The sequence below is a fragment of the Hippocampus zosterae genome, chromosome 3, assembly GCF_025434085.1.
Source record: "Hippocampus zosterae strain Florida chromosome 3, ASM2543408v3, whole genome shotgun sequence".
Taxonomy (NCBI): Eukaryota; Metazoa; Chordata; class Actinopteri; order Syngnathiformes; family Syngnathidae; genus Hippocampus; species Hippocampus zosterae.
In genome coordinates, this window is record NC_067453.1 from 20,299,581 (window position 1) to 20,319,301 (window position 19,721).

The 19,721-nt window shown below is 43.7% G+C and overlaps 2 protein-coding genes and 8 non-coding genes across 10 annotated transcripts; 9 read left to right on the top strand and 1 right to left on the bottom strand.

Moving 5' to 3' along the window:
- Positions 1-147: 147 nt before the first annotated feature.
- Positions 148-3,917, top strand: rpl4 (ribosomal protein L4). The gene is made up of 10 exons (XM_052062271.1): positions 148-301; positions 904-1,075; positions 1,158-1,264; positions 1,476-1,614; positions 1,842-1,966; positions 2,228-2,357; positions 3,025-3,181; positions 3,361-3,444; positions 3,604-3,724; positions 3,797-3,917. Exons 1-10 carry the CDS (start codon positions 299-301, stop codon positions 3,866-3,868), a joined length of 1,110 nt encoding a protein of 369 aa, XP_051918231.1. The 5' UTR covers positions 148-298; the 3' UTR covers positions 3,869-3,917.
- On the top strand, positions 1,316-1,414 carry LOC127598497 (small nucleolar RNA SNORD16). Its single transcript, XR_007961948.1, has one exon. It is a non-coding gene; the product is annotated as a small nucleolar RNA SNORD16 (small nucleolar RNA).
- On the top strand, positions 1,676-1,775 carry LOC127598496 (small nucleolar RNA SNORD16). The gene has a single exon (XR_007961947.1). It is a non-coding gene; the product is annotated as a small nucleolar RNA SNORD16 (small nucleolar RNA).
- LOC127598491 (small nucleolar RNA SNORD18) lies at positions 3,216-3,287 on the top strand. Its single transcript, XR_007961942.1, has one exon. It is a non-coding gene; the product is annotated as a small nucleolar RNA SNORD18 (small nucleolar RNA).
- A 706-nt stretch (positions 3,918-4,623) lies between the features above and the next one.
- On the top strand, positions 4,624-4,691 carry LOC127598490 (small nucleolar RNA SNORD18). The gene has a single exon (XR_007961941.1). It is a non-coding gene; the product is annotated as a small nucleolar RNA SNORD18 (small nucleolar RNA).
- Positions 4,692-4,856: 165 nt separating this feature from the next.
- LOC127598492 (small nucleolar RNA SNORD18) lies at positions 4,857-4,921 on the top strand. The gene has a single exon (XR_007961943.1). It is a non-coding gene; the product is annotated as a small nucleolar RNA SNORD18 (small nucleolar RNA).
- Positions 4,922-5,087: 166 nt separating this feature from the next.
- Positions 5,088-5,152, top strand: LOC127598493 (small nucleolar RNA SNORD18). Its single transcript, XR_007961944.1, has one exon. It is a non-coding gene; the product is annotated as a small nucleolar RNA SNORD18 (small nucleolar RNA).
- Positions 5,153-5,314: 162 nt separating this feature from the next.
- On the top strand, positions 5,315-5,380 carry LOC127598494 (small nucleolar RNA SNORD18). Its single transcript, XR_007961945.1, has one exon. It is a non-coding gene; the product is annotated as a small nucleolar RNA SNORD18 (small nucleolar RNA).
- Positions 5,381-5,555: 175 nt separating this feature from the next.
- On the top strand, positions 5,556-5,621 carry LOC127598495 (small nucleolar RNA SNORD18). Its single transcript, XR_007961946.1, has one exon. It is a non-coding gene; the product is annotated as a small nucleolar RNA SNORD18 (small nucleolar RNA).
- A 380-nt stretch (positions 5,622-6,001) lies between these two features.
- Positions 6,002-13,173, bottom strand: map2k1 (mitogen-activated protein kinase kinase 1). Its single transcript, XM_052062270.1, has 11 exons — positions 12,909-13,173; positions 8,921-9,131; positions 8,628-8,774; positions 8,474-8,551; positions 7,557-7,608; positions 7,241-7,365; positions 6,878-7,082; positions 6,744-6,808; positions 6,607-6,668; positions 6,476-6,521; positions 6,002-6,394 (listed from the first exon to the last, which is right to left on the bottom strand). The coding sequence occupies exons 1-11, from the start codon at positions 12,989-12,991 to the stop codon at positions 6,281-6,283; spliced, it is 1,188 nt and encodes a 395-aa protein (XP_051918230.1). The 5' UTR covers positions 12,992-13,173; the 3' UTR covers positions 6,002-6,280.
- Between the last annotated feature and the right edge of the window lie 6,548 nt (positions 13,174-19,721).

The window sequence follows — 19,721 nt, forward strand, 5'->3', positions numbered from 1 at the left end:
CGACAACATGGCGTAAAGAAATAGTCCCCACGAATGGTACGAATGGCATAAATGTACACATTTGCATCTAAAAATGTACAATCGTTATTTAATTGTTTGAATAGTAATTGAAATCTTCAGTTTTTTTTTCTTTTATCGTTGTTACAGGCCCTTTGTTAATATTTGGCTTTTGGCGGATGTAGTGCTCCTTTCGGCGGCAGCATAAACCTTTGAGGGTGAGTTACTCACTTCCTTTTTTCTGTGGCCGCCATCGCGAGTGGAGTGTGGTTCCCGGCGAGCCGAAACTTAAACAACGATTATGGTGAGGAAACTGCTGTAAAGCTGTTTATGGGTATAGGTGTCGCGTTCTTGTAGATGTTATATCTTTAGCTTGCAACGTACGAAGGTTATTTTCAATTGTAATTCAAGTATCCAGTTGCATTATTTCAGGCCATAGCAAGTAGCACGAGGAGCCATTTTGGACGCTAGTCTCGTTGTGACACGTGTGTCGGCTTTTCTCGTAACTCTTGTATGGAAACTATATCGCTCGCATTCTCTATAAATGTCAGACTAGCCACCTCAGGCCAATTTTTGTGGTGTGCATGGGTTTGGGATTTTTATATTGACTTCCTACAATTTCTGAAAGTAAATGCAGCGCAATTTACGGGCCTACGTAGTTAAGCTAACTACTATGAGCTAACAGGCCCGGTTCGGTGTGTTTGCCGGATAAATGTCGGTACAAATGTATTAATTCCGTGATAGAAGTAAAATTTAACAATACCTCTATAAGGGGGACAAGAATACAATTTGAATTGGGCTAATCACGTTGACTGAAATCTATTTGACACTAATTAATCTGCACAATCGCATAGCATTGTTGCTATTAAATGGCTGCTAAAGATTCATAATGATTTTTCCTATTAGGCCTGTGCCCGACCCCTAATCTCGGTTTACTCCGAGAAAGGAGACTCCTCAGGCAAGAATGTTGTCCTGCCTGCAGTTTTCAGGGCTCCCATTCGCCCTGATGTTGTGAATTTTGTGCACACCAACATGCGCAAGAACAATCGCCAGCCCTATGCAGTCAGTGAACTGGCAGGTAAGTGCATCAACACCTGTCAGTTCCTCATTTAATCCTTTTATGCAGTAATATCAGTTACGCAGTAACTTGTGTCTTTTAGGTCACCAGACCAGTGCTGAGTCCTGGGGTACAGGTAGAGCTGTGGCCCGTATCCCTCGTGTGAGGGGTGGTGGTACTCACCGTTCAGGCCAGGGTGCCTTTGGTAACGTATCCTTTTTCCAATTAGACAATGTGCCACCTCTAGGTAATTGTCACACTTGCACTGATGGTGTAATTTGCGTCTGACACTGCGTCCAGTGACAGAATGCCTGCTGTCAAATACTGGCTCAGTTGACTGATGAATGTTGTTTCTGAGCATGTAAGTGTACCATTTTAAATATTGTCAGTTTTTGCACAGTAATCTTAACTTTTCCACAAGATGTGTCGTGGAGGGCGCATGTTTGCCCCCACCAAGACCTGGCGTCGTTGGCACCGCAAAATCAACACGACCCAGAAGCGCTATGCCATCTGTTCTGCCCTGGCTGCTTCTGCCATCCCCGCACTTATCATGTCCAAGGGTGAGCTTATGCCTCAAATGAATTACACTCCTTAACTACCGATTTATCTTACTGAATCAGTTGCCATGATGGTGTAATTTGCGTCTGACCCTGTGAACAGTGACAGTTGCCTGCTGTTTCAAAGCTGTCACAGGGTGGTGATGTGTGTTTAAATCTGAGCAGGTTCAGATAGAACTCTTTCTAGTCATGTTGTGGTGGGCCAAATGTTGACATGATGTTCTCTACAGGACACCGTATTGAGGAAATTCCAGAGGTTCCTCTGGTGGTTGAGGACAAAGTTGAGGGATACAAGAAGACCAAGGAGGCAGTACTACTGCTGAAGAAGATTAAAGCCTGGAATGACATCAAGAAGGTAGTCACAAGTTCCAAGAATGTCATTAAGGTTGAGTGAACGCTGGCGCGTTTTGGCTGCCGCTGCTCAACCCGTATTCTTTTGCGTTTTTTGTTATTGTGAAGTGTCCTTGGGTCTCTTGAAATGCGCTTATAAATAAAATGTATTATTAAATTGCACAATGGTACCATGCACTTATCGTTAGGTATAGCAATGTTGACACGTCCAATGTAATCTCCAGTTTATGCAGCGCTTTTGATGTTGTAAATCTCCAATATTCAGGTCTACGCCTCGCAGCGCATGCGTGCCGGTAAGGGTAAAATGAGGAATCGGCGACGCATTCAACGCAGAGGGCCCTGTATCATCTATAACCAAGACGCTGGTGTCACCAAGGCATTCAGAAATATTCCGGGTAAGTTTTCATGTTGTTGGTGGTATGAGTCGTTAATAGTCAAAAAGTATTCCTGAATACAAAGGCTACGTAATAATATAATATTGTATTATTCATTTATTGATTGGTTTATCAAAAGGTGTAGCATCTATCCACCGGATTACATATTCTCAACTGTCTTCATATTTTCCTTAACAAAAGAAAACAACATACTTTTTTTTAATGTCCCCAAGTGTGGCGCATTTTCTTCTAGGATCAAACCATTTAATGCAGTGTCAAATATAAAACTGCAGCGCCGAAGTCTACTTTCAATTTGCAATATCCAAGCGTTGTGTTACAGTATCATGATATTGTGGGGAGGTTGACATACTTCATCACTTTAAAACTTCGTGCTTCTCGTGAACACTTAAGGGACAAAACGGGAGGAAGTCCGAAGGGGCACGGTCTGGGCTGTCAGGGGGTGAGGGAGCAGTTCTCGGCTCGGCTCACTGATGGTCTGCACAGTTTGGTCTGCTGTGTGCAGCCTTGCGTTGTCATGACGCAAGGTGACTCCTGACTGACTCCCCTGCGTTTGTTCTTGATGGCGCTCACAATCACCGTTTATTTTTTAAACCCGGTACTGATCAACTGAAAATTGTGACTGGCTTTGATTTGTGATTGATTGTATGAAGTTGCACTTGTTTTGCAGGCATCACCCTCCAGAACGTAAACAAACTGAACCTACTCAGACTTGCCCCCGGTGGACATGTGGGTCGCTTCTGCATCTGGACTGAGAGCGCGTTCCGCCAACTAGATAATTTGTATGGCACCTGGCGTAAACCTTCTACCCTGAAGAGAAACTACAAGTGAGTATATGGTGGAACGGCATAGTTGCTTTACTTACTGTGATGAGCTTTCCCACTTCATGGTCCGTGTTTTTGACAGCTGTGATAGGAATGAAGTTCTGAGTCTGTTGAAGACCTCAACATTGATTACATTTCATGTTGTAAATTAAACAAATTAAGCACTCGTCCTTCCTTTTCAGCTTGCCAATGCATAAGATGACCAACACAGACCTGAGCAGGATTCTGAAGAGCGAGGAGATCCAGAAAGCACTTCGTGCACCCAGGTAAGTGAACGTTTGCTTCAAAAAAATGGGAGGGAATGGGGGACTACTACAATACTTGTACTTATGGTCCATGTTTCTGAATCCTGAAGTGTGAAGTCCTGAGCGATGCACTGTAAATGCATTGACGCGTGTCATCGAGAGTTTGCCTTTTCCTTGCAGGAAGAAGATCATCCGCAGAGTCCTGAAGAAGAATCCTCTGAAGAACTTGAGGATCATGTTCAAACTGAACCCCTATGCCAAGACAGCCAGGCGTCATGCCATTCTCAAGCATGACCCTAAAGTAAGAAACTAGCAATCACTCTTGCTGCATGGACCTTTTATTTTTTATCTGACTGCATTCCGTTTCCAACAGATCAAGGCTAAGATGCTGAAGCCCAAGAAGAAGCCTGGGAAGAAGGGAGCACCCAAAAAAGTCAAGGCTTAAATTTATTCCTGACAGGAGTTCACTGAACAATAAATAAGTTTGGTTTGAATCAAGACTCAGGCCTGTGTTTAACATTTTATACTCGTGCTAAATACAGTAGAAAGCAACGTATTTTGTGGTCAGAGAACTCAGGGTGGGAATGCACTACAAAACTAATTGTACAATTAATCATGGTTTAATTTTGTGCAACTGTCAGCCCTTTTCAAACATGGTTTACGGTACTTTTTTTTCTGATCGTGGAAGCAAGCGGTTTAGATAAAGGTCAGAACAGGTAAGAGCACTCGCATGTGAACCTCATCTTTTGGAATGTTTTTCATGTACTCGTTAAATTTTCTTCACGAATCACTGCAGAATTAAGGCAACCTTTTGAGAATGTCGGATGCTCCAACACATGACTTGGATGCTTCCGAAGGATGATTTGCTGTAAAGCACCCGTTGTAACCTGCTTGCCTCAAGGTCCACTACAAGTGAGTTTCTTGAGTGACCGCTATCAGAAATGTAACCGATTACTGTGGTGAGCTTTCTTACTTCAACGTCCGTGTTTGTGACAACTTAGACTGAAGTTCTGAGTATTGGCGCAATATCGATTTAGCATTGTACAGTGACTGATTTGAATGATTCCTTCTATTTCAGCCTGCCAATGAGCAAGATGACTAGTACAAACTTGAGATGGATTCTAAAGCGCGGCGCCCATATTGAACTTTCTGCATCCAAGTAAGCAAATATTTGCAACTTAATTGTATTTTTTTTTTTTCAAGCTATGATGATACTCCCACTTCTGGTCCGTGTTTCTGAATCCTGATAAATTGGAAGTCCTGAGCAATGCACGGATTATGGACCACAGTATTAATTTGGTAAAGTCTTTAGTGACTAAACATGCATTCCTTTTCAGCCTGCCAATGTGCAATTTTAATGGCGAGGAGCTCAAGCAAGAAGGACTCAAAACAAATGTACGTAATTGCATTTTTCCCCCCCTTATTTTATGGTTGCAAAATGATGATACTCCACTTCTGGTCCGTGTTTCTGAATCCTGATAAATTGGAAGTCCTGAGCAATGCACAGATTATGGACCACAGTATTAATTTGGTAAAGTCTTTAGTGACTAAACATGCATTCCTTTTCAGCCTGCCAATGTGCAATATTATGGCGAGGAGCTCAAGCAAGAAGGACTCAAAACAAATGTACGTAATTGCATTTTTCCCCCCCTTATTTTATGGTTGCAAAATGATGATACTCCACTTCTGGTCCGTGTTTCTGAATCCTGATAAATTGGAAGTCCTGAGCAATGCACAGATTATGGACCACAGTATTAATTTGGTAAAGTCTTTAGTGACTAAACATGCATTCCTTTTCAGCCTGCCAATGTGCAATATTATGGCGAGGAGCTCAAGCAAGAAGGACTCAAAACAAACGTACGTACTTGCCCCCCCCCCTTATTTTATGGTTGCAAAATGATGATACTCCCACTTCTGGTCCGTGTTTCTGAATCCTGATAAATTGGAAGTCCTGAGCAATGCACAGATTATGGACCACAGTATTAATTTGGTAAAGTCTTTAGTGACTAAACATACATTCCTTTTCAGCCTGCCAATGTGCAATATTATGGCGAGGAGCTCAAGCAAGAAGGACTCAAAACAAACGTACGTACTTGTTCCCCCCCCCCCCCCCCCCCCCTTATTTTATGGTTGCAAAATGATGATACTCCCACTTCTGGTCCGTGTTTCTGAATCCTGATAAATTGGAAGTCCTGAGCAATACACAGATTATGGACCACAGTATTAATTTGGTTAAAGTCTTTGGTGACTAAACATGGATTCCTTTTCAGCCTGCCAATGTGCAATATTATGGCGAGATCTCAAGCAAGAAGGACTCAAAACAAACGTACGTACTTGCTTTTTTCCCCCCCTTTATGGTTTCAAAATGATGATACTCCCACTTCTGGGCCGTGTTTCTGAATCCTGATTAGATGGAAGACCAGAACCATGCATGCCATATTTGCTAGTTGGGAAGGAGTGTTTCACAAAGTGGTGTTATGCTCTTTCAGCGGCAACTGAAGAACTGGTGGAACCCTGGGTACAAGCACCTGCTAAAAACCAAGGCATCTCAAGCTGGAATTCGAAGAAGGCAAAGGAGACATGTTCACAGTTTAATTCACCAAACTTGTCACAACAAATCTGAGCCATAAGCACGTTTAAAATGGCATTATTTGTTAGAAAAAGATGGCTTTTCAGGCAGGCTTGCAAAGCAGCCAAAAATTAGTTTCACTTTTATAATTTCACTTGGCATGTAGGTTTGAAATAAATACGTACTATTTGCATTTTTTCGCCTGACACCTCATACAAATTATAGAGACCCTGTTAAGAGTATTTAATTAAAGGGCACGGGTTTGTACGGTATACTAGCTGGTAGCGGTCACATTCCAGAGCCATGGGTTGGTGTCCCAGGCTGCTTGAGGCCAATTGTGGTGCACAACCAGCCGGCAAAATCGACTTGCGCTGCCTCTGACTGTCTGATGAAAGGGTGCACCTGTTGGGAAGAAGAAATGTCACGTGAGCTCAAGCTGGAAGCGTGCGTTATGGCGACAATGGTAAATGCCTATACACCAACCATTAACTGTTTCAGGTCTGCCCTTTCTGCTGGGTTCTTTATCAAGCTGAAACGGACGTTAAACAGGTGATGAATTCGTTTACAAATGTTTGTGGTCCAAGATAAAAACAATTGCAGACCTTTTACCTTACCATTTATTGACAAAGTCTTGGAATTCTGAACTGAATATCATCCCAGGCAACTTTGGTGGAGGCTACCCAGAGTGTAAATGAATCCTGTTAGTAAAGCGGTTACCATTTTACGTTCTTAAGTTGTGTGAACCCCTTACCTCATTGACAATGTAGTCAAGTAACTCAAAGATGGCCATTGGAGGCCGACTATCCGATCCATATGCTGCAAGAATAAAACGGAGGCGGGGTTAACGTCTGCAGCGAAGGGCTGGAACGTGGTCCTTAGACTCACAGCTGCCAGGTCGCCCAGGAGGCCCAGCATTTGGTGAGGACTCAGCAGAGTTGGAACTGCCCACTTGTGTCCCAAAAATGTGTTCCAGCTCCTTTGTGTCAGGCGGTGGGATAGGGAAACGGCCAATGGCCATTTCAACTAAGGACAGACCCATGCTCCAAATGTCGGACTGGACTGAGTAATGAGTGCCCTGTAAACGCTCCGGCTGTGTAAAAGAATAGAACAGGGAAGTGCGGTCTGCTCACGGTGCAAGAACAAAGATAGCAACTCATGAGCTCGAAGATTTGAATCTCTTGACTGTGCTGATCTATGATTGCAAATTAGTTTTCCTTGTTAATGTGGAAGAGCTGCTTGTCAACTTACAGACATGTAGGATCGTGTTCCCACAAAGGAGTTGGCCATGGAGTCTATGAGCTGTCCACTCACTCCAAAGTCGCACAACTTGATCTCACCGCGGGAATTCACCAGCATGTTAGATGGCTTGACATCTGACAGAGGGAGAGATGATGTGAGCATGTTGAGGAAAACATCATGGAAAGGTGACGGGTAACATAGTCCAAATATGTGACCAAACAAAAGTTGATGATTAATGCCGAGTTCATCATCCAGTGGTTAAGGTAGGTACTATTGTCTGTATGTATGTACACCAGGGGAGGCAAGTCATTAAATAGTGACTGACCTCTGTGCATGATCTTGTGTTTCTCCCTCAGGTAGGAAAGCCCTTTAATGACCTGTGAAAATAAAAATGGCATTTAAGGAATGATTTCAATTGCTAATAGCATTGAAATGTCAACATGCTGTAGTGTAGAACTTTTGAGTGCCCTGGCCAGGGTGACTCACTCATCACTCACCATGCAAACGGGGAAACATACAAGAAAAAAGAAAAAGCAATGTTTTGCCTAACCCAATTCCCGAGAAGTTTTTCAGCCAGTCAGGGTGATCGGTTGTCACGCACGAATTACACCATTTTGAATACTGCTGATACTGTACATGGCTTATTCAAAACATTTCCAAGTACAATAAGTATTTTTGTTGTTGTAGTTTGATTTGTTTTTGACACTTCTAAATGTTCCTTTTAGTTATATTTGTTCATGCACACGTTTGAGTTTGGCAGGGTTGGGCTGTGTGAATTGTATTTACTGGTAAAACAACTGTTGACCGGGGGTGATAACAATGGCTTCTTTCCCATGTTCATTATGTGCCAATGTGTGGAAGTAATCTTGAATAATACATAAAAGTATCAAATGTTACATTAACCCTAAAAATGCTTATTCTGTGTCCAGATCTTAAGTGTCAACACTCATTTGGCTAGGTGGTAAATATAAAAGTCTGGTGGCAGAGCATCCAAGTGACTGAGTGGAACTAATTATCGTACCACAAAATCACATTTATCAAAATCTTTGACCTAATCTCGGGAGTAACTACCATGCACCTTCCTAAGCGTCCCAGGCCACTATGGTACTTTGATCTCTTGAAGGTTGTTGAAGCTGTAAATGAGCCCTTTTCGATCCCTGGACGGTTAATTTAAGGTCACATGAATGAAACATTCCGGATGTTGATGAAATGACAAAAAAGGGCAGAGGGCGGGCTACATACAGCAATGCTGATTTTGCCAAGGATTTGTTCCGGGATCTTTCCAGCTTTCTTGAGTGACTGATCCAGGGAGCCGCCATCCTAAATCCAGCAAGGAAGAAAAACGGCTAAAGGATGACTTAAAAACAAATGGCCAAAAGAAAAACATGAAAGCTACCATGTGCTCCATGCAGATGCTGATTTCCCCATCACTGTAGAAAGCACCATAGAAGCCCACGATGTAGGGGGAGTTGCATTCGTGCAGCACTTGAAGCTCCCTTATAATCTGGTTCCTGATGGCCGGTTTGATTTCCAGGTGGATGAGCTGCAACACAGGATAACTCTGACTACTCACAAAAAAAAAAGTTTGGGGTATCGGGATGCAATTTTCAGGAGCACTACGGCCTCATGCAAAGTTATCAGAATTTGGGTCACGGGGCCATTTTCACAATCCAGAGAAAAAGCTTTTACCTTCCTGGCCATGATCAGACCAGAAGGTCTGTGGGAAACCTTGAAGACTACCCCTCCGTTTCCTGCGCCGAGCTCGCATATCTTCTCAAAGTCATCATCCTTCAGCTCTCCCACTTTCTGCTTCTGCGTCAGGAAAGCTTCCAGGCGTTTGCGTTGCTGCTCGTCCAGTTCCAGCTTTTCAAGTTTCTTCTGCAGGGCCTCCAAGTTTGTCCTTGCAGAAAGACACACGTGTGTTATAAGCTTTCCGAAGCCCACTTCAACATCCGCAGCTGTTTTGTTTGGAAGGGGTCGGATGCTTCCAAAGGGACACAGGAAATGTATCTATTGACCCGATGCCAAATGGAAAAGACACGTTGATTCTGGTGATTGATTTGTCTTTTGGGGAACATGACAAACAACCTGTTGCGAGTCACTGAGTTTTATGTTCACTCGCACATCTCTTCGGTTTCGTTGGGCAGCTTCTGTCGCTCTGCTGTCATGGCAACCAATTACCTTGAGAAGCCCAACGAGATAAAGCAGTAAAGAGCTCTTTAGAGAGGCTGTTCTTTGATTTATTATTGCTGAGGGAGCTGCACTGCGTTGATCCTCGTATTTTAAATACCGAGTCCTTGTATTGACAGTTGCACACACCTGGCATTGGATGACAGCGTGACTGACGGCAAAAAAGGGTTACGCTATTTTATTTCTGATCCATAACCATGAATACTCCATGGCGAGTTTGAGTGAACCGTGGGCGGCGCGGGTGTTTTGTCGACAGGAGCGGAAAAGTGGAGGATGCCGAAATACTGAAACACACAAAATGCTCCACGCAATATGTGGGAGAGTCCAAGAGGAGTCACGCGCTTGCTTGTGGCGGAGGAGGGAAGCGGGTATGACGCAGGCCTCTTGAACTCCATCCACACAATGACCAAGAAAATCTGCTAGTCAAAATAAAGGGTAGTCTTTAAACCACTGGTATCAAAGTCAAGGCCCGGGAGGCAGACCTGGCCCACGGCATCATTTTATGTGGCCCGCGAAAGCAAATCAAGCATGTCAAGTTCCATGATGCTTGCTAAAGCCTGAACCAAAAATTCAAATTGTCATATATAATCCACAATAATCATAATTCTTGACTTGTGATTTTAAAACAAGTTATTCAATTTGTTGTGCGCTGTATGTGTATTATGTAGAGGGGATTAAACATATGGTTTCCCAAAATTCAAAACGGCCCTCCGAGGCAAACTAACTACAATGTGGCCCGCGACAAAAATTAGTTTGACACCCCTGCTTTAAACGCTTAATGTTAAAAAAATAAACAAGGTTTACGTCAGAAAACTAAGACCAGTCGTTCGCAAAATTCACACGCACATCCACTCATGCCCACCTCAACCTCGAAAAATATCAAAATAACTGCCGCTGTATTTTCTCCCCAATGGATGGTCAGTATGGAGAAAGAGCTTAATTTTTGAAAACTATGGCCAAAACTGGCCAAAATTCATTAAGATATCCTTTATTCGTCCTGCAATGGGGAAATTACAATCAGAATTCAGAAAGAACAACGTTGGGTAGGGAGAGGGAAAAAAAAACCCAAGCTCGAACTATCCTCTTCTGAGGATAATTTAAGTCCAGGATAAGAAAGACCCTAGCACATAAATAAGCATATGACAGTTACAACAAGTCACAAGACGTAGTATGTAATAAGGGGAGGATGAATGGGAAGGGGGGGGGGGGGTGACGCAACGCGGCCGTCCTGACCAGCTGCACGGGCACACGTGCTCTCTGCAGATCGAACCACGTCATGGGGGGAAAAAGAATCGGGGCGATGAAGGCGGTGATAATAAGGATGTGTATGCGCGTGTGGTTGTCCAGTTGTGTATGTGTATGCGTGTACAGGTCATAGTTGCTTCGTCGAGGTCTGCTCCTCATGAAGGCAGTCTTGGCTTATCAGTCCATGGCCGAGTAGGAGGGGGGTGATGGTGGGGGCCCTAGATTCCATGCGTACTTCCATCCAGGGGAAAGACCAGATAGCGTTGTTTGTTTTGGCGGGACGGCTGCCAACAATTTCAGACAGCCTTGAGTCCGTGGTCTGTATCTGTTCACTGGTGCCGATCAGCCCGAATTGGAAAACTCTTTCCGCAGCGCGGATTCCAACTTCTCCATGTTGTTGTCGATCACGCGGAGTCGCTCCAAAACCGCAACAATATTGCGGTTGAGCTCAGTCCCCGCTTGAGTCTGAGTGTTGGACATTCGCTCCAAACCATCCAGAATAACCGGCAGCCTCTTCACTTCCAGTAAGGCCGCTCCCGTCGGTTGAATTTTGCGATAGAACAGCTAGCTGCCAACACCAAACAGTAGCATACCTGTTATCAAATGGCCAATAATGTAGATGTCTTCCACATCCTCCACGGACAGTATTGCCAGGCACACCGGTCTCCACTTTCTCCATGGATCCAGGGCGTATCCGGCAGCAAATGTCCCCGGAGGGCAAGCATCGTCACACAAATATTAACAATAACATTTGAAAATATCGAAATGATTGCACTGATATTTTGTGTTTTATGGAGATTAGCATCTTCCTCTCCATAGGTGCTCATCGCATCTTAATATCGGTTCATGAGGAAGACGCTTCATGCCGGCGTGTCCAAACTTTCGTTTGAGGGCCGCATACAGAAAAATTGATGAATTAAAGGGCCACTTTAAAATTGTTCAACTTTTTGAAGTACATCTAAGTCAGTCAAGAAAGCAGTTGTATGTCGTTTGTATTGTCTAGTTACTGTCATCAGCTTTCTCTTTAAAGTGTTCAAGCAAATAATTTTTTGGGTTGGCCAAAAGAAGATTTGAGGTTTGAATCTAGTCCGGGCTTTCCTGTGTAGATGTTGCACATGCATGTTAGCCTCATTGAATTGTCCGTAGGTGTAAATATATGAGTGTGAATAGTTCGCTATGTGCCCTTTGATTGGCTTTGGGCATTCAAGGTTGAATTCTGATGGTGACTGAACACTTAGACTGAGACTTTCAGCATGTAATAAAGTCTTCATTGTCGTTTCATCAGGGTGTGCTGTTCCTTGACTAGTCACTACCTGCCTCAAGCAACCATACAGGAATGTGTTCAACAATCACGCCAACACCATTTCGTCATCAGCGGCAGTAGGAAAGCCAAGGCAACTTTTAGCACACACGAGCAACGTGAGGTATGTTCTTCAATTTCAAAGAGGACTGTACAGTATATGCAAAGTCCTGGAACCGTTTATAAGGTTCACCTTAGTAGATTGTCAAACAGAACAACCTTTTCAGGGTTGGGTTTTGCATTTGCAACAATATATTTTTTTGTAATCACACTTGTACGGTGTATTTCGAAATGAATAGATCTATAAAAGTGTAAGTTAAAGCTGAAGCTTATTAAAGGGATTATTACAAAAGATGTGGTTGGCTCTCTTGACCTTGTGCAGGTGAACCTCAGGATGTGCCCAGCGAATTTATATTTTACACGGCAGTTACTGCACTTTCCTGCATGTAAAAACAGGAAACAAAAAAATGAAAATGCAACAAAACAATAGCGTGCGATGCTGCAATATCCTCAAATGCACGACGACACAATGGCAACACAATAAGATATTCGGACTCTTTGCCACCTTCGAAAAAGCAGCCGACATGACAGTTGACACATTGTATAATTCCCACCCAGAATGTTTGTTTAAGGCTGGCTGGAAAGTGACAACGAGAGCCTGGTGTCACAACTACTCAATCTCTCAATTACAAGTGGTGCCAACACACCAAACTTAGCGGTGCTTGGTGGGGAGAGGGGGTGGGGGGAGTCTCCATCCATCATGAAGGGAAATTCATGAATAACCACAGCCATATGCCGATTTTGATTTTATATAATATAATCTAAGATCTTCAGTCATTGCAAAGCCCAAATCGAAATATGATCCAAATCTCAGATGGTAATAGGAAACCATGCAACTCCGAAATATAAGCACACGCGTGGGGGTGGTTGGGTGACACTCACTCTGTGGCTCCGGTGCCGTTGATGATGTTCCCATCGGGGATCGGGTTGAGTTGGATGGGTTCGGGCTTCCTTCTCTTCTGCATCGCGTTCACAAATGACAATCGAAACCGCAGCGATGTTAATGAAGATTTTTGTTGTTGTTAATAGTACAAAAGGCTAAAATGAGAATGAAGTGTGAGAACGCGTTAAAAAGCGACTGCGGCGCTGTGACGACTTGCGTTACTGAGATAGTTATTAATGGCTGGATGGGAATCATCCGGAAGATGTGACGTCACGAAAATATTGACACTGGTCTTCCGCATGGCCGTGCGTGGCTTGGCGCCCCCTCTGCTGGCGTTGAGACGAATTACAATTCATACCTTGTAGCAGCGTTCACCCAGGACGCCAATTTTACATTGAAAATATTTCATGGCACGCCACCAAACGACTATACCGAAATCATGATAAAATCACAAAGTTGATATATACCGTATACCCATAAAGCCTTGAATTATTCTGTTGTATGAACGGTGACAGTTGGATACACAAGTTTGTTGTACCTTCTGCTATCTCGCGTAAGATTATTTCATTGTTTGGCCTGTCACTATATTTCACCGGCATACAGTAGATAGAGGGGAAAGGTACATCAATTGTAGTCCGTCAATAAATTGATATTGTATTTGTATTTATAGAGCACTGTCGAACAGCCATAGCAGCATACAAAGTTCTGTACATGGAGCAATTTAACATATACAGTAAACAGTAAAACAAATCGGTAACAAATACGGTAGAAAGCACCGAACAGTAAAACCAAAAACATATTACATTTGATAATTTCCAAAGCATTATATGGTGTGGGCGGCCGTGTAGACCAGTGGTTCGCACGTCGGCTTCACAGTGCAGAGGTACCGGGTTCGATTACAGCTCCGGCCTCCCTGTGTGGAGTTTGCATGTTCTCCCCGGGCCTGTGTGGGTTTTCTCCGGGTTGCTCCGGTTTCCTCCCACATTCCAAAAACATGCGTGGCATGTTGAACACTCTAAATTGTCCCTTGGTGTGAGTGTGAGTGCGAATGGTTGTTCGTCTCTGTGTGCCCTGTGATTGGCTGGCTACCAATTCGGGGTGTCCCCCGCCTACTGTCCGAAGACAGCTGGGATAGGCTCCAGCACCCCCCGTGACCCTCGTGAGGATCAAGCGGCTCGGAAGATGAATGAATGAATTATATGGTATTGGCAGAGCAGTTCCCACATGACTCAGACAGCAAGAAGAAACCAATCTAGTGACAACCTGTTAAGATGAACTGCAGTAAGACGTTTTCGTGCATCTAGTTTGGGTGGATATTATCATTGCAAAACCGTCTAACACGTAAATGGAGACTGCTTTGCAACACAGTGCAAAAATGACATTCCGCCTCTTTGTCTATTTTGTATAAATTTTGTGTCCTTTTAAACGTTTGGGTGCGCTAAGCTTACACCACCCGCATATCCAGCGGTACCATTCGAACACACTGCCCATGTACCATGAAGATCACACGTCAAGTGTGACTTGAAAGCCATGGAAATGTGCTGTGACGTCTCAGCACATTGTGCTGGTTGCGGACGCACGAGGCCGCTGAGACGTGTCATCCTGACCAAAGAGCATCTTGCTGACAGAAGAATCTTTTTCTCCATAAAGCAACACTGACAGACAGGGAGAAAAGATGATTTTGACAAATTGGCTTTTGTGCTGCGAAGGAGAGCAGGTCTGTAATAACCGTTCTCCGTCGTGGACCATAAAACAAGTACGCTCACCGAGAATTTTATTTTCACTGCATTTAACCTCTGAGAGTGAAATGTGTTCTTTAAGGCTACGCTGTAAAAAAACAAAAAAAATGTCTTTTTATTCGACAGAGTTATTTTCCCAGCTTTTGGGATATTGTGGTTCAGATTTATGCTCTGGATGAAATCTAATTTGTGAAACTCTCTCCCCAAAAAAGTGACATTCAAAAAATTGGTTTTACTCCTTGTTACTTGATTTGGATGCTTGACCTTAACTGTGCCGCAGGATTTATGTGCACAAACACCAAAGTATTAATCTGCTCAGGGGCCAAAGTGAATCAAATTAAGACATAAACCTACCAGCAGAATTTTATCGCAAAGCATCTTGTTGGGAATCTAGCTGAGGCTCACAATATCTCGACGTTGAGGCTCACAATATCTCGACGTTGCCAATGTGGTTACATTTAACCATTTGTGGAAGACCATATGTTATATATATTGGATTATTTTAGAGTAGGGCGGCCCGGTAGTCCAGTGGTTAGCACGTCGGCTTCACAGTGCAGAGGTACCGGGTTCGATTCCAGCTCCGGCCTCCCTGTGTGGAGTTTGCCTGTTCTCCCCGGGCCTGCGTGGGTTTTCTCCGGGTGCTCCGGTTTCCTCCCACATTCCAAAAACATGCGTGGCAGGCTGATTGAACACTCTAAATTGTCCCTAGGTGTGAGTGTGAGTGCGAATGGTTGTTCGTTTCTGTGTGCCCTGCGATTGGCTGGCAACCGATTCAGGGTGTCCCCCGCCTACTGCCCGAAGACAGCTGGGATAGGCTCCAGCACCCCCCGCGACCCTAGTGAGTATCAAGCGGCTCGGAAGATGAATGAATGAATGAATATTTTAGAGTGATATTCCCTGGATGGAACAGCATCTTTTGATAATAATATTTTTACATTGTTGTGGTGACCATGCATCACTGACTTTAGTCAGGCCGGACACCTTGTTATGTAGGAACTGTACTTATAGTTATCATTTTCAATGCTGCAGTGTTTCTCAACCTTAATTTAGTTAAGGTATACATTTTACAACCCCCCCCCCCCACTGCCCCCACCGCCACACACAAACACAAAAATAAATAAATCCCACGGCACACTACCAAACAAAAATGTCATAATTTTAAAGTACTGCAATAACTATGATCTTGTCAAAGTTTACTCACAAGTGAAACTTTGTGTGAAATGTGGGCCTCACACAAAGAAAAGGCTCTTAACGGTCTATGCACTTGCTTTCAAATAGCTATTCTACTTTGTAGATCTTAAAATTCAAGACGCATCCCACAACTTCTAAGATGCGCTTGAAGTCATTTGTGGAAATTTTTGCTCATGAATACTATATCAGTCGATTTGTCCGCCCAACCCCTTTAACTTGCATGAGGAGTAAGTCCAGAGCAAACACACAAGAGAGGGGCGATGGGAATTGCCAAGTGCCTCGCGCAGCCCAATAAACTTCCCTTTCCAGACTTCAGTCCAACATACTCCAGACAGCGTCTCGGCAACTGCCAGCGACGGCGAACGAGACATAAAAGAGTCGCAGGCCGGAGAGGCACAACACACTACGTCGTTTGATGCTGAGGATTTGTTGCCTCATCCGCCGCTACTCCGTGAGGGGACTTGGGGATTTGTGGTCAGGGATTACAGCGGGCCACGACGGCCGCTTCTGAAGCTGATGATAACAGCGGCCGCTCGCCGACAGGCCCCGACCGTACAAGTGTAACAACTGAGGCTGGCGCAGGATGGGCCAACTTTTAAATGTATGCAAGATGACTACCGTCTCTTTGCTTGTGTGGCTTTTTCCCGGATGTTCAAGATGCCTGTCGGTGTGGATGCGAGTGTGACTGACTGGTTGTCTCTCTTATTTGTCAGTCTTGTGACTGACAGGTGATGAGCACAAGGTCTACCCTGCTGGTCCAGCCCGCCCTGACAGCACTTGGTAGCTCCTTCAGCCAGAGACTGTTACACCCGCGCTGCAAGAAGGAGAGATACCGACGCTCGTTCCTACCGACTGCTGTCAGGCTGATGAATAAAAAATAACAATAATAATAATAATAATAATAATAATAATAATAATAATAATAATAATTAAATGATGTGAAGGTAAATTGTAAATAGTACTGCGATTTATCCATTTGTGTTCATATTGTATTTAATTGAAAGATGTTTGTTGTTGTTGTTTTTTTTTCTTCTTCTTTCTACATACATTCTTGCTGCTGGAGGCTGTAAATTTCCCCATTGTGGGACAAATAGAGGATATCTTATCTTATCTTATCTTATTTGGCTCCAGGGTGTAAGTGGTATGGAAAGTGGAAGGATTCCGCCACGGGAGTCCGCAGCAGCGCGTGTAAGCCTTCACTTGCATCACTGTTTGATGGACAGGATGGAGGGCAGACAAGACTGTTTTTGTTGCCTCTGCTGAGTGTGAAAGAAGGAAACTGAAAGCCTGTCTTGTTTTGATGAGCGTTTGTTTGTAAGCAGGAAAACTACCGGTACTCGGGGTTTCTACATCTCAAATAAAAGACATTTTGATACGAGTGTCGATACATGCGGTGCGATACACTTCAAGGACTGTACAGTTTAAAGTCGAACAATTTGGTTCAATTTACACTCGCATTTTTAAAAATCAAAACAGAGTTTCCGATTCAAGTTCATCTTTTGTTGAACGAAACGGGAAAAAATCAATCAAGCTAAAAAACTACCCGAAGGAGTACCCCACTTAATCGTGTGGAAGGGTGACACATACTGCATATACCAATACACTTTTTACATTTTTCTTTTTATTGTTTGAGAAACATGGGGCCCCCATGCCCCCCGACCCCCCAAAAGACAAACAAAACAACATAATCTTTTGCAAGTTAGCAAAGCCCTAAAAGTCGTAGAAGTTATTCAATTGAATTATTAGTTATTGGCTACAAATAATATATCTCTGCTCTTCAGAGGTCCAAGTAACCTAACCAAGCGGTCCTTTCTTTTGAGATGGTGTTTGTATTTATTTATTTTTTGCTGGCTTGCCCTTTGAGATAACCAGAGCAAAAGACTCATTTGAAACTAGTTCCTCATTTCGGCGTGACATTTGTTTGATAGTGTGCACTGAAATAGTTTTCTTTATTTTTTTATTTCAACTACCATGGCTTGACATTTGATGCAGCACAACTTTTTCCCTTTTCTTAAGACGGACACTTACTGTCGACTTCATCGCCCCTTTCTGTTGTCGTGTAGATATCATCATTGGAAAAAGTGTTGAATATGGCCACGCGCCGCGTGTAAAGAAGGGCCAGTGAGAGATTTCATCCGAAAAAAGCACCAAACCTTGCAGTCTCTTGAGTTAAGTGATGGATTGTGACATTTAATTCAGATCCTTATGTCACTTCGATGTCGCCCGGTGCAGTTGGTTCCCATCTGTTTTTGCAAAGATAACGCAGTGAACCAATACAAATGCTCCTTGCAAACGTTGTCTTTAACATTCAGGATGAAGAAAGCCAAAGAGAACACTCAGAGGATGGCACGTGCACAACGTGTCACAATCCACATTCCGACAAATGTATGACTCAGTGACAGTGAACTTCAAGAACTCAACAGATGTGCACAAATCTAACTATAAAGTTGTGTTTTAAATACACTTTCTGTGCCGCAGCTTTTCAATAGCCTGCATTCATATCACACCTTTCCATTTTCAGGGTTCACAAATTCCCGCAATGACGATGGGAGAGTGACGAAGCAGCATCAGGCGCTGCCGTTGGTTGAATTTCTTGCCCAAGGACACTTTAGCTGGACTGAAGGAGAGCCGTGGAAGGAACTTGCAACCTTGTGGACAGCCAAGCTGGCACTCGAACTAAGATGTCCCAGGACACTGTGAGCTTCCACAATTTCACTTTGCAAAAGCGGTAATGCTGAATAAGAGCTTCTGCTGTCACTCTCGTTATGCTTGGGAGATGACGGATAACACAGACGTGATGTAATAAATAATCATATGACAGATGCAAACTGCCAAGGATATGCTATAGATATTGTATGATTGATCGATATGTTAAAGGGGAAGTCAACGTAAAAATGTTCCTTCATAATATGTTCAAAGTATCCCGACTTGTCTAAACACGTGTCAATAATGTGTTTGTGGAGGATGAATTAAGCAGCAAAATCTGCCCCGTTTGAATCCATCTAAGGGGGGGGGGGGGGGGGGGCTGAAAATGACATCAGAGTTGCTCACGTAGCGACCCACCTCGGCTCACATGTTTTCATAGTTGGGTCATGTGACCTTCGCAACCTACATCGAGACCCAAAGAAATTTTCTTCCTTGAACCTAACATGCATGTTTTCACATGGATATGTTGTCATAGAGGACGGTCCAGCGGTCCAGTTGTTAGCTTGTCAACCTCACAGTGCAGAGGTCGAGGTTTCGATCCTGGCTCCAGCCTTCCTGTGTGTAGTTTACGTGTTCTCCACGGTCCTACGCGGGTTTTCTCCAGGCACTCCGGTTTCCTCCCACATTCCAAAAACGTGCATGGCAAGCTGATTGAACACTCTAAATCGTCCCTAGGTGTAAGTGTGAGCGTGGATGGTTGTTTGTTTCTGTGTGCCCTGTGATTGGCTGGCAACCGGTTCAGGGTGTCAAGTCAAGTACAACTTTATTGTCTTTTGTGTTTAGTATCCCCAGTTTTTGGATTTCGGCACATTCTCACAAGATGGGAAATTGTATTATCATGCTTGAACATCACCAGATGCTAGAGCAAGACATATTCTATTTTCCTATCAAAAACCTGCACCTGCGTGCGCATCTGTTGTCCCCAACCTCATCAAGTGTAAACCGAGTTGAGCACCGCACCTCTCCAGTCTGTTATGTCCTATTGCATTTTATTTATATATATGAAATCATACAGTACTTGAATTCAATTTGTGGAGCCACCCACATCCCATTAATGAATTGACCAAACATACAGTCCATGCACGTGTTTTCCAATGAAAATGTGGCCCTGTTGTTACATTGGACATTATAAAGACATTTACATCAGTGAGCTCCGGTGTAAAATCAGCCATTGAC

Excerpts from the sequence above, each read along its gene's own strand:
- rpl4 (XM_052062271.1), top strand. Across the intron at positions 2,358-3,024 it reads GGCATTCAGAAATATTCCGG|GCATCACCCTCCAGAACGTA; the intron begins GTAAGTTTTCAT and ends CTTGTTTTGCAG. Across the intron at positions 3,725-3,796 it reads TTCTCAAGCATGACCCTAAA|ATCAAGGCTAAGATGCTGAA; the intron begins GTAAGAAACTAG and ends CGTTTCCAACAG.
- map2k1 (XM_052062270.1), bottom strand. The coding sequence starts at position 12,991 with ATGCAGAAGAGAAGGAAGCCCGAACCCATCCAACTCAACCCGATCCCC. Across the intron at positions 9,132-12,908 it reads AACGGCACCGGAGCCACAGA|GACAAACTTGGAGGCCCTGC; the intron begins GTGAGTGTCACC and ends TCTTTCTGCAAG. Across the intron at positions 6,809-6,877 it reads TCCTGGGCGACCTGGCAGCT|CATATGGATCGGATAGTCGG; the intron begins GTGAGTCTAAGG and ends TTATTCTTGCAG.